We start from the raw sequence: 12,579 nt of genomic DNA on the forward strand, positions 1-12,579 counted from the left end.
GTACAGTCAAGTTAGTAAGCCTGAATAAGGAAGATTCCTACCTGCCCCTGGAAACTGCTAATCTATTCAAGATTTCTTCCCAAACCCTGGAACACGCAGATAGTATGGCAAGGAAAATACTTGTTGGGGTTTCGCTGGTTTCCATGTTGAACTGGCTATCCGTGGGCCTAGTCTACCCAAGGAGGTTCGATGCCACAAAAGACTTCTTCAACTCGACAGTGGCTAAAATTTTCTTAGCCCAGCCAATATCATTTCCGTGGTCGGGGCAGAGCATATCTCGCCTTGTCAGCCTCTTTGTGCACCCAACAATTGCAATGGCTTAGCCTGCGGTTTACTGAGCAGGCGTGGTCTTCTCAACGACGACAGAACATCCAATCTTAGCAAGACTTCGCACAGCAGCGAGAATCTTTTCCCAAGGAAGCTTTCAGATGCCGATACAAAACCTAATGCTCTATCCAACTACCTGATGTCGAAGAACGTTAACAACAATGAAGTAGTAGGGCTTTGCGCTAACGGTGCCGCCTCCCAGAGCTATTGTACTCAGCGAAGATTCACGGATTTTCCCACCGATCGCGCCAGTTACATTGGAACTAGTGGAACAGAGCTTACGGGCTGCACTGTCTTGACTGTGGCCTCAGCCCGAGCAGTTTACATGGTGAAACTCAATATTAAAGGTCTGAATGTAGCACATCAAGCTAATTTCTTCTTTCAATGCCATTTCTGGGAGACGTTAGCATTTGTGCAAGACAACAGACCAGAAATGCCGCCACCAGATTTCAAGGAGAACGTAGTCAACTTGGTCGCTGGTCGGCAACCACTTCGAAACGCTCTAGGAGATGCGCCTACTGCCAGCCTTTACAATCAACCGCAAGATACGACCTACGCGTTCATATCAACTCCTCGTGTATGGGGCGAGAAAGGATCTACTAGCACACCCATGTATGCCCAGCAGGTTTCCGATTTGTGAGTTCAAATCCCTAGTTCATCACAAAGAAACCACTATACTATTGCTTACTCATATACAGACAGGCGCTTCTTAGAGAGATCATACCCCGTATTGCAATAATTGTTCGGCCATATGAGAAACCATGGGTACGGGACACAGACAAAGTTACGGGTGCGCCGATAAATCTCTATCCTCAAGACCAATTGTGGCGTGGGCAAGCGCTATTTGAGTACGATCCGCTCGCAGATGGTAGATTTGGAGCAGACTGGCGACTTTGGTACGAAGAAGCAAGCGAAAGGGGCCGAAAAGGCTTAGGGCAGCTAGTAGACTGAACATGAATTCTGACGTTAACCCTAAACTATTCCAGAGCCACTACCAATCATAGTCTGGACCAGATCGTGGCTTTCTTAATCTGCTCAATCCAGGAGGTGCAGATACGTGTTCTTTACTCAAGGTCCAAATGCCGTCGCACACCAAAAGTACGCTTTTGAGCACAGTGATTCCATCCGAGTGCGCTTCTGCCGTAAGGGCCGCCTGGATACGTTCGACGAAAACCTCATATGTCTTCAGCTCGTCGCCGTATGTGGAATATGACCGCACTTGAGTGATACTGCGATGCTTGAGATCCACATCTATCATAATACGAGTGGGCCATGCCACATAGCCGCACAAGGAAACATGACGCATAACGTCAAACATGTTACGTGGTGTCTGAGCTATCCATGGATCGAAATTGCGCCGAGGCGAAACATTTGTATCGGGTTGGAATTCGTTGTGTATCAGCCAGAAGTAGTTATCACTGTAAAACAGAGGGAGGCTCTCTTCCCGGATCTGGCGGCATACTCTGGTTATCGGCGGCTGTGTTGGACGACTGGGTTGATCATTTCGCTCAATATGGTGTTCGCCTGGAAAGAAGTCGCGAGGACTACTATTATGACTGCGACGAGGCTTATCCTGGCATCTGCCAATGAGGAATGGACGAGCAGATGCGACTAGCTGTGCGTAAATTTGGAGCCGAATCTCAATAGATAATTGTAAGAACCGGGGCGTTGTGCTATTGAGTGGATGGCGATCAGAGTCAGGAAGTGACAGTGGCTCGGTAGTGCGCCACATTCTAGATTCTCTTGGAAGTTGCTCCATGCTGTTCGTCGCAATAGCACGGTATTGACTGCGCGTCTGGGGTGCCATAGGGGAGAAGGTCCTAGATGAGGTGAGAGAGGTCAGATGGAACGAACTAATAATTGATAAGAGGGCTTACTTATAGGTATTGACGCCAAGATTAAAGCAAGGGAGAGGGTACAAGATAGAATGTAAGCATTAACTAATCTCGCTAAGTTTTTTTTGCTTTTTTTCACCCTTTATCACTCCCTTCAATGAGACGTATCAAGACGTCACTGTGTATGACCACTCTATACAGTTTAGCGATTTTCTTAACGACTGAGTAAGATATTTGCGAATTGCGTTCATTCTCATGGCCAATTTAGACCGTTTCTCATATCTACATAAAATGGGTTTCATATCGACATTCCGGGGTATTTACTCATCAAACCCACCTCTTCCAATTCAATTTCCGTTCAGTTGTCCCATTACCAGCATGTCGCAACTAGGTTGAAAGGAGATATTACATAATATAACGATGATGATGCTTCCAGGCTTGCGCCGGTTGTTGTATTAGCTGATGCTTTCTTCGTAGACAGTGTGACCGCTATGCAAAGAGTGAAGAACGAGGGTATACGGAAAAAGGCAGACGCTTGAACGCAGGATGATAGAAAACGCCAGTACAATAAATCAGAACACAGCCGATTAGAAACGTGTTGTGCGAACAAAAACAGCCTCCAGGACTAAAAGAGCGCAGCTCATGAGAATGGAATAATAATTAGACGCTGACGGTGCGTCGAACTCCGACTTCAGGCTTTTGGGCGTACCCGATGAGGAGCTTGAAGCTTGTACCGCGCTTCTCGCACTCGTTGACGAGGTTTTCATCGCGCCAGATGCTGCTCTTAAGCAAGTCGCCGGAAGTTGCGGCGCCGGGTTCTCCGGCTTCAGGGAGGACGAGGGACTCGTAGCAGCGAGAATACCACCAGCGGCCAACGCGCGCCACCATGTCAGTGATGCCGTTGTCTGTCGATTCAGATGGAGAGGAGACATTGAGGAGGTCGGAGAAGGAGACTTCAGGCTTCGGTCCTTTAGGCAGAGCAGGAGTACCTTTCGTTTTGCTGCTCGAACTTGCGGTGCTGCCTTTCCGCTTTGTGATTGACGACTTTGTATCATCGGGCCTAGGAAGTTTGCCAGCGACAGGAACGCCCACAACACATCGATTGCATTCAACAAAGCCTTTTCTACCGATGCCGGCCATGATCTCATCGCTGATGTTGCGGAGTGAAGTGTTCTCATCGGCTACCTGCATCCTCATCTTGAGGCCACGAACTGCACGGCGAGCTCGGTTGCCCATATTGACAAGATCCATATCAAGAACGCTGAACTCCAGATAGCCTCCGGGTCGGAGAACTCGCTTGGCTTCTGAAAGGACGAAGCGGTGCACACTCGAAGGGAGCGCGATCGGGAAGCGGAGAACAACGCATGCAAAGAAGTTCATGGGGAACGGGAAGGCGTTGCTGAGAGATGAGTGACAAATGTGGCGATGGTTTCGCAGGGTCGACCACGGCTCAGAGGTGTTGTCAGCCGGTGCGGCGGATGGCTCGGGCCCAATGTCGTATACAGTTGCTTCGGGATAAGTGAGTGCGCAATAGTAAGACCAGTCTTTGCCAAGTCCGTCAATGACCAGAACACGGTCTTCGCTCGCATCCTTAAGTTCAAAGTGCACTGGGCTAAAGAGAACACGGCCAAAAGAGAGCCATTTGCTCGTCATCAGAGCACCAAATCGGAGATTAGCCATAGACAATAGCCCGTCCGCTTGGGTTTCGGCCATCTCCATCAAACGTGTATCTCTGTATCTGTTTGTGCTGGCACTATCACGATCCTTGCTAGACCTTGAGGCAATAGTGGCTTTCGAGTGTCGTGCGCTCAGCGGTAAGGATGCTGGAAGACTTGAACGAGTTGAGCGCTTCGCGGCCGAGCCCGTAGACACCCGCGGACTTGCGGGCAAACTCAGTCTACCAGTGACAGGATCAATCACGCTGATCTTTTGCTCGCCATAGTCGGAAATGAACTCAGAGAAGGACACAGAGGAAGTCGGGGATTGCGTCGAGTGTAAGACAGCAAGCAAACGAGAGCGACGGAGATGCAGAGTAGGATTTGTAGCCTCGCAGTCAGAACAGTCGGACTGTGTAGATACACGCAGAGCCTTTGTCTTTAGAGGGAGAGGTTCAAGCGAAGGGTGTTGGCTCCGAACGTTGGTCATGTCCTCGCTGGTGCGAGAAGTGACAGGCGAGAGCACTTCGTCGAGCAGATCGTCATACTCGTTCCAGAGTTCGTCCTCAGAGTATGGAGCTCCTGGGATAGGAGCTACAGCAGTTCCAGCAGCAGGAGCAAAGCTCCAGATGCCCGAGCTACTTGAATAAGAAACCTCAGAGTTTTTGCGAGAAGGAAACTTGAAGAACTCGCTTCTAGTATTAGAGTCGTCCGAGGGTGAGTTCATAGTAGCAATAGCAGACCCATGGGTAAGGGCGCTTAATCCACGTAGAATTGGATACGGCTCAATTGGACCAGCAGTGGCAACCACAGACCCGATGGAGTCGAAGGAGCTCCGAGGTGGGGCAGTTGGACGAGGCTGACCGGTTGCGAAGGGACGAGAGAACGACTGCGATGAAGGGCGGTGCGGTTGGCGGCGGCTTGAAACCACCTGTGGTATGCGACCAACCTGGGGCAAGCGGCTCGGCCTTGGAGGTGGACTAGTAGGCGGTGGACCGGGTGGAGGCAAGCTCTGGGAAGGAACTGAGACATGCTGAGGAGGCGAAATAGGGACAGGGGCGGGAGTGGGTGCAGGAAGAGGTGTGCTTATTGGGGACACTGGCGAAGGTGAACTGAAGGGCGACGACGGCGGCGAGAGATCGGTGATAGGTGTTAGGTCTGCGATAGAACGACGCTCGGATGGTGGAGGCGCAGGCGTGGTGTTGATGGTCAATTTTCTGGGCGGCTGCTGAGGTTGTGCTTCTGAGCGCAGGAAGACCTTGGGTGAGGCAGAACGGGTTGGTGGTGCGAAGTTGGTTGGAAGTAGTGGTTTGGGAGGTAGCAGCATAGACTGCATTCGCTCCTTTCTCCCAGACTCGTTGTCGGATAGAGCGCTCTCTGTGCCTTCATCTGCGGTGTTAGCCTCCTTCATCAGCTCTTCGATGTCATCTAGGTCAAGCTCTGACTGGTCCAAGAATGCATAATGCGCGACAGATCGGGAAACAGGCACTTGGTTTGCAAGGCTGGCTGGGGCAACAGCTGGGGTAGCTGCGCGCGGTACGGCATGGGCTCGTTGAAAAAAGTTCCACCTCTTTGACGGCTTGGGTTGGTCCTTCTCTGCCTTGCTCGTCTTCGACGACTTTAGCCAGTTGCTCTCCTTGCCATCAACAGTCGTGTCGCTTGTAGAGTTATTACGTGCCTTCTCAGAGGCTGCAGGGGCGCTTGGCCGTTGTACAGTTTGTAATGCGCGCGACGTTCGTTTCGAAGATAGCGCAGGCAGGAAAGATCTCTTCGAATCATCGTCGCTTTCGGAGGGCCTCCGCAGACCCAAGGTCATCTTCTTCATTGGCGATCCTCCGCGCATAGTGTCTGGCATCGCCGATGGCAGTAATGAGGGTCGGTTCTTTTCGACTGCAGACTGTGACATGTTGCTAGCTGTCTTCTTCAACTCCACTCCGGGACGGACAGAGATGTCCAAACTGCTACTGCTCTGCATGGGGTCCGGACTGCGTGACAGCTCCGAGCTGCTTCCAGTACCTCGAATAACAACAGGAGCGAGTCGATTGAGGAAGAAGTCGTCCATGTCCCCACTTGTGGTACTAGTCATACTGCTTTTGCGAGTCGAAGGTGTTTGATCCAAGCTTTCAGAGGTAGTACCTGCACTGGCTGACCGCCCGATGCTAGTAGCACTGACCGAGCTTCCACTTCGGCCTCTTACAGCGTATCTGCCATAGCCTTCGTGACCAGTGCCTGCTGCTGGCCCGCGTCGATGAAGCTTGCTCTCTGTTTTCGCGGCTGAAGCAGTTGGCTCCGTCTTGGTGCGACGGCTGAAGAAGCCAAACCTCGACGTTTTTCCTGGGCTAGGAGCTGGGGCGGGGGCTGGAAGCGTACTAGATCTTCGCGTCTCACGATCACTCTGAATATCGGGTGTTGGCCCACGCGTCGGCGCACGAGTTGCGGCGGGTAAGGGCGAGTTTGATGAAGGAAGCCGAGAGGATGGCTTCGTTGGAACACTCATCTTCGATCTCGCAGCTGGCATTGGCGCAGACTTGGACTCAGTAGAGCTGGTGCGTCTATGTGATGCGGGAAAGTGGGCCATATTGCTTTGAATAACGGGTGACGGGCCTCGAAGTCCGACAATCTCTGGCGTACCATCCCTGCTTGGCCTTGAAGGCCGTCTAGGTGCAGGTAGCGATACCGGCGACTGATCCGCAAGGTGAGCAAACTCAGGGGGGGCTTGCACGCGAGAGTTCTCTGAGGATTGGAAGCCAGCCGGTACTTGAGGACTTTGAGGCAACGCAGCAAGTCGGCTCGGCGATTGCTTCTCTTTGGGCCTTCCACATTCTATAATGACAGTGGACGCAGATGATGAGGAAGTCGAAGACTCGCGGACAGTAGAAAGCGTATGAGGATGTCGAGGGTTATTTTCATCAGGAGTTCTATGCCGGGTCGCTGGTGGTCTGTTCTGCAGCGGACTAGCCTGCATTGTCCGCAGCGACGTTTTCGATAGCGTAGCCCCAGGTGAGTATGATGACATGGATGTGGGAGTCGAAGAAATGCTGAATGGGCCAGGAGACCCCGAGTAACGTGTTGATGGTGTTGCAGAGAGCGCATACTGTGGCGTTGGTAGGGGTAAGATGTCTGTCGGGCCAATCTCATAGTCGTAAAGACCATTGCCGTATATTTGAATCTCAGCTTCTGAATGAGCTAGAATGGTCGAAGATGGTGGTAACGAGATTCCGAGAACAGTCTCGGAGAAAGGATCCTTGTAGCCACCAGGTATACACTCAAATTGCTGCCTGTCGTCGTCTTGGGATGACATCGAATCGTCCCGGATCCGGGAAGCTTGCCTGCTGTTTGCGACTCCAACGTTCGTTTGCTTCCTTCTCAATACATTGGATCGCGGGCTTTCAATTGTTGATGCGGAAGATCCCGAGGCAAGTGAAGGCGTGCGAGTACTTGCGGGTACTTCAAGCTTGGGTAAACGAGATGTCGAACTTTGAGGCGTTGGTTTTGAACTTATCATGCCCGGTTTCTGGAGGTTCATAGGTACTGCGCGACTGCTGCTTCCCTGGCGGGAGCTGACTGTCTGCACAGGCCCTTTTTGGCTGGTAGGGCCTCGGGGGTACGCCTGGTCGTCTCGCGAGGGCCTCCTCTTCTGTAGTTTGGACTGGCTCGGGGTGGGTAATTGGGATGTGATTGTGGTAGGAGTAACAGATCGTTGCGGCAACCGAGTGGTGGGCGCTCGGTCCTCCATCCTTCTTGGGGGAGCGAATTGCGACTTATAGGAAGCCATGTCGGGTAGCCTTGTGTGACCCAGCTAGATATACAACGGAGGCTTGTGTGCGCCGAGTAACTCATGAAGGCATGTGCTTATCGACCTGTGAGACTCTAGGAATGGGATTTGACGCGGCGGGGTTACCAGAGAATCGAGTGCTCGGGACCGTCAGCAATACTCAGCTCGGGACGAGGCCGTCAAGCGATTTGACGGAGCGGGTGATGGCGGGAAGACTAGGATGGCGGGACGGGGGTGGCAAAACGGATATATTTCAGGAACGTGGATTGCAAGTCCATCAATATAAGTCATCCGGCAAGAAGATACAATGTGTCCTACGTCTTGGTACAGACTTGCGGTCAGGTCTTGGAGCGCTTCTTTCGTACGATACGCCACATCTGCCGGCGAGAGCGACAATGGTGTGGCGTGGCTGTGCAAAGGTGAGGCGAAATCGGCAGAATTGCGTACAAGCAACACGAGAGGCCGAGCGGTGTTATACTCGTACACCAGCGGTAGCTCACGCGTCCCGTCTATTCTTTCTTCAGTGTCGTCTGTCCAAGCGTAGGGATTCTACCGTTAGGTTGCCTCAGTGGGGCAGGTCCGCGGCGTCTCGAAAGCACAAGGCCAGTCCGGAGGCTCGTCCCAGGTACACCTGGCTTATGCGGTGGGGAAGTTACTATAATCAGCTGAAAATTGCGATCTGTTGGTCCGGAGCACTTGACGAATGTTGCGGGGTGAGTGCACGCTCTGGGTATGTATAATGTACGTCGCGACATGCGCATCAAGACGCGCAAACCCTAAGCAGCCATATCGACGCCGGCGGCCTTGCGAAGTTGGGCTGACCCTGGCACGGAGCATTCTGGTTCATTTACGGGCGCTTGCGCTTGGATGGACGGGTGGAGGCTCGAGAGGAGAGGGCAACCAGTCGAGTTGCTGGATGGCAATGGTGGGCGACGATTCGCAAACAAACCTTGCGTGGCGCCCGCCAAGAAGGGAGTCCAATTGGTTCCCCGGTCGCCTCTACTCGTCGTTTACCCACCAACATTATGCCGTTTCAAAGGCCTAGGGACCCTATCCCAAGCCTTACGCTTGTTATCGCCTTTTCAGACTCGCCCCGTGACGGGGCTGTCGTGCTCGCGAGCTGAGGTAAGAAACCTAGCGAGAGGCCTCCTTTTGTGGCCTTCGGAATACGTCGATGCTCGTTTGCAAAGCGTACGTAGTCAGCTACGTACTGAATGCCCAACTCAGCCATTGCTTGATATGCGACGACCACCAGTCAACCTGCGCGTGTGTTGAGCTCAGAGAGGGGGCACTCTAGGGCATTGACGGGACACATGCAGCTCTCTCAAATGGGCGCAAAGGCAGAATCGTTGAGAACCCTTCACCGTCGAGGGTTGTCTGACTGTTCAATCAGGACCCGCAGACGGGAGTCTAGTCTTTTCCCATGCAGAAGAGTCATATGCGCTTCTGAGCCATTTCCGCGAGACACATCCAACACTTCCTACGACATTTGCTTCTATTCTTGTGACCACTTCCATACGTTGCCGAAGAGCCTGCAGGATTTCGTCGTAGGTAGTCATGAGGTGCCGAACCTGGAGCCGGACAGCCCGGTGTCAAGCAAGCTGAGGTGTGGCTAGGTGCATGAAATTGGGCCGTTAGTGGCAGCAAAATGAGGCTGAGTTCTTGATCTCCCTCGCCACTGCCAACGCATCAAAAACTTCGTAATATCGCGATTCAGACCTTTTCCAAACTTGCCTTTGACGAAGATGGCAAACAAGGTCGGTCCTTTACTGACCTCAACTGTTTCACCCGCGCCTCGGGCGGAGGGCGGTCTTTTTCAAGTTCATCCCACCACCCAGGTCGCAACCCAAGCTACCGAGCTCGTCTGACCCATCTTTGCATGATCATTCGTGCGCTGCTCGTGTGCTAAAGAACGGATATCCGCATAGCGTTCTAATCACCTGATGATGCTAGTCTTCAAACAGTAGGTCACGTTTGGGATGACCACCAATAAGAGCCGGAAAGTGTTGGTTTAAATTCCTAACACGTGATTCATCATATGCCCAACACGCTAGTCTATATACAGACTAGCTTATTCTAGTTTTATTCCCTTCTATATATAAACATAATTTCCTTTTATATATAAAATATTATTAATATAATTATTTTTTTTTAGTTTTATAAATTATAAGCTTTTTTGCGCACTTACGCGCAATTTAGTTATAATAAATTATACTTTTTCTGCGCTACTATCGCGCAACTATATTAATTACTTTTTAATTATAAAATTAATTTTAAAACTATAGTATTTATATTAACTTATTTAAATTGCTTAATTATTATATTACTTAAAAATTACTATATTTATCTAACTTACTAAAGCACTACTATATTAAGTATAGTATAATATTAAATATATTTTTATTTATAATTAATACTAAGCAAGCGCTTAGCAAAAATTTTATTAAATTAATTAGTTTTAATAATTTTTATAAATAAAAGCATATTTTTAAAAAAGTTACTACTTAATAAAGCTTACTTAACTACTATAATAGTTTTACAGTTTAGTATTTTAAGCTTATTAAATTTATTTTTTTATATACTAAAACTATATTTAAAGCTATAATATTGCTTTTTAAAAGTTAATACTTTTTTTTTAGCATTATTACTTTATTTAATAATAATAATAATACTGTTTAATTTAAATACAAAGCTAAGCTTAAAATTTATAAGCTTAAGCTTTAATTTTATAATAAATATTATAAAAAGTTACTTACTGCTTTTTATTTTTTTAAAAATGCTATAAAAGATTATATTTAAAATAAATTTAATAATAAATAAAAAAAAAAGCCTTATATAGCTTAAGCTAATATTACTAAAATATATTAAACTTTAAATTTAATTATTATTTACTATACTAAAGTAAAGCTAAATATTTTTATATTTATAAATTTTTCTATTATCTGCCTGCTTTTTACTAAGTTTAAGTGCTATTATAAAAATATTAACGCTACTAAAAGCTTTTTTACTTATACTATTTTAATTTATAAAATTAATAAAAAATTTTTTTATAATAGTATTATACTTTTATTAAAATTTAGGACTTTTTTTATTTTAAAAAAAAAGTTATTACTTAAAAAATTTAAGTAAACTACTAAAATTTTATTATTAAGTACGCTAATAATTATAAAAATGCTTAAAATATTATTAAAAATAAATTTAATAATACTATTAGTAATGCTTATACTAACAGCAATAGTAAGAATAATAGCAATAAAAAAAGCAAAAATAATAATAATAATAAAAATAGTAACTGTAATATAAACAATAGCTTTATATATAATTACTATAGTTATACTAGTTATACTATTAAAACTTATTACTATATTAGCAAGCCTAATACTTTTAAATATACTAAATATAGTAAATTTAAATATATTAAAGTTATTTATTGCAAAAAGCAATAAAATACTAAAAATATTAAAAATACTAAAAGTATAAGTAAAAGTTATAATTTTAATTTTATTATTACTAATAATTTTTATTTTAAGCGCATAATTGCAATAGCAATTAATAATTTTAATTTTAATTTTTTTTATATTTTAAATTTTAAATATATATACTTTACTTTTAACTGCTTTTTTATATTTAATATATAATAAAATTATAAATATAAGCTAGAAACAGGTACAAAAAAGGCTATTGCAAATAGTAATAGCTAAAGTATATAAAATTTAAATAAAATTAATAAATTATTTATATAAACTGTATATGCAGTTTTAATATTACTAATTTTTTTTAATTATTAAATTTGTAATAGTAGTGCTTTTTATTATATTATTAATAATTTATTTATTTTTTTAAACTTAAGCTTTGCAGAAAAACTATTAGAAAATATAAATAAAAATTTTAATTTAATATTATTAGTGTAAGTAATATTAAATTTGTTATTACTAATTTATATAGCAAATTTGTTATTTTTAAATTATATAATATATAATCCCGCGAAAACGGGACCTAATATATTATTAATAGCTTATATTATTAGTATTTTTTACTGTATATTGCGTATTTTTATTTTTAGAATTATTAAATAATAAACTTCTAACTTTTAATGTAACTTTAACTGCCAAAGCGCAGTTTTTTTTAATAATTTCTAAGCATATATTTAAATATTTAGTATAATATTAAACTACTAAATAGCTAACTAATACTAGGCTTTTAAGCAATAACAGCAATGCTAACGCTAATACTAATACTAATACTAATAATAATTTTTCTTGCAATATTAGCTCTAATGCTTAATTGCTTTTTTACTTTTTTTTTTACTAGCGCTATTTTTCTTTTTTATACTTAGCTTAATTACTTGCTTTTTTATTAAAATTTCTATTTTATTTAAATATTTAAATAATTTCTACAGCTGCAAAAAGCTATTACTTTTAATTATTAAATTGCTAGTAACTGCAGCAGTACAAAAATACTTATTAGTATAGTTTTTAAATAAGCTTTTTATGCTAAAAAATTAAATAAAAAGCTTTAAACTTAGCTTGCTAATTAGTAATAAAAGCCTTTTAAAAAATAGTTAAACTATAGTAAAAAATTTATATTTAGCAGCTAATAATAAATATAGCTAATATATTTAATTTTTTTTAGCAAAGCTTTTTTAAGCTAATAAAATTTTTAAAAAAAATATAATTAAGCGTAAAGTACTTTAGTATGCAAAAAAGCTTAATATTTAATTTTTAAAAAATTTGTTTAAGCTTGCTAGAGCACTTAAATACTTATTAGTACTAGTTTAAAGTGCTAGTTTTATATAGCAAAAAACTAGCCTAGAGTTTAGGCCTTCTTACAAATACTAAAAACACAATAAAATATAAAGCAAGAAATTGTTAATAAATATTATATAAATAGCGTTGGTAGCATAGTAGTTAGTAATTAATATAGCTTATTGCAAAAATATAAGATAATTGTATAAAAAAAAAGCATCTTTTTATATATATATTGTACA

The 12,579-nt window shown here is 44.0% G+C and overlaps 3 protein-coding genes across 3 annotated transcripts; 1 reads left to right on the forward strand and 2 right to left on the reverse strand.

The window, feature by feature from the left end:
- Positions 1–760: 760 nt before the first annotated feature.
- On the forward strand, positions 761–1,278 carry K460DRAFT_409117 (uncharacterized protein; the record flags this gene model as incomplete). The annotated part of the gene is made up of 2 exons (XM_040937221.1): positions 761–963; positions 1,026–1,278. 2 exons carry the CDS (start codon positions 761–763, stop codon positions 1,276–1,278), a joined length of 456 nt encoding a protein of 151 aa, XP_040784223.1.
- K460DRAFT_344705 (uncharacterized protein) lies at positions 1,262–2,059 on the reverse strand (the record flags this gene model as incomplete). The annotated part of the gene is made up of 1 exon (XM_040931261.1): positions 1,262–2,059. The coding sequence occupies one exon, from the start codon at positions 2,057–2,059 to the stop codon at positions 1,319–1,321; it is 741 nt and encodes a 246-aa protein (XP_040784224.1). The 3' UTR covers positions 1,262–1,318.
- A 763-nt stretch (positions 2,060–2,822) lies between these two features.
- Positions 2,823–7,592, reverse strand: K460DRAFT_293268 (uncharacterized protein; the record flags this gene model as incomplete). Its single annotated transcript, XM_040929402.1, has 1 exon — positions 2,823–7,592. One exon carries the CDS (start codon positions 7,590–7,592, stop codon positions 2,823–2,825), a length of 4,770 nt encoding a protein of 1,589 aa, XP_040784225.1.
- Between the last annotated feature and the right edge of the window lie 4,987 nt (positions 7,593–12,579).

This window comes from Cucurbitaria berberidis (assembly GCF_010015615.1).
Source record: "Cucurbitaria berberidis CBS 394.84 unplaced genomic scaffold K460scaffold_5, whole genome shotgun sequence".
Classification (NCBI taxonomy): Eukaryota; Fungi; Ascomycota; class Dothideomycetes; order Pleosporales; family Cucurbitariaceae; genus Cucurbitaria; species Cucurbitaria berberidis.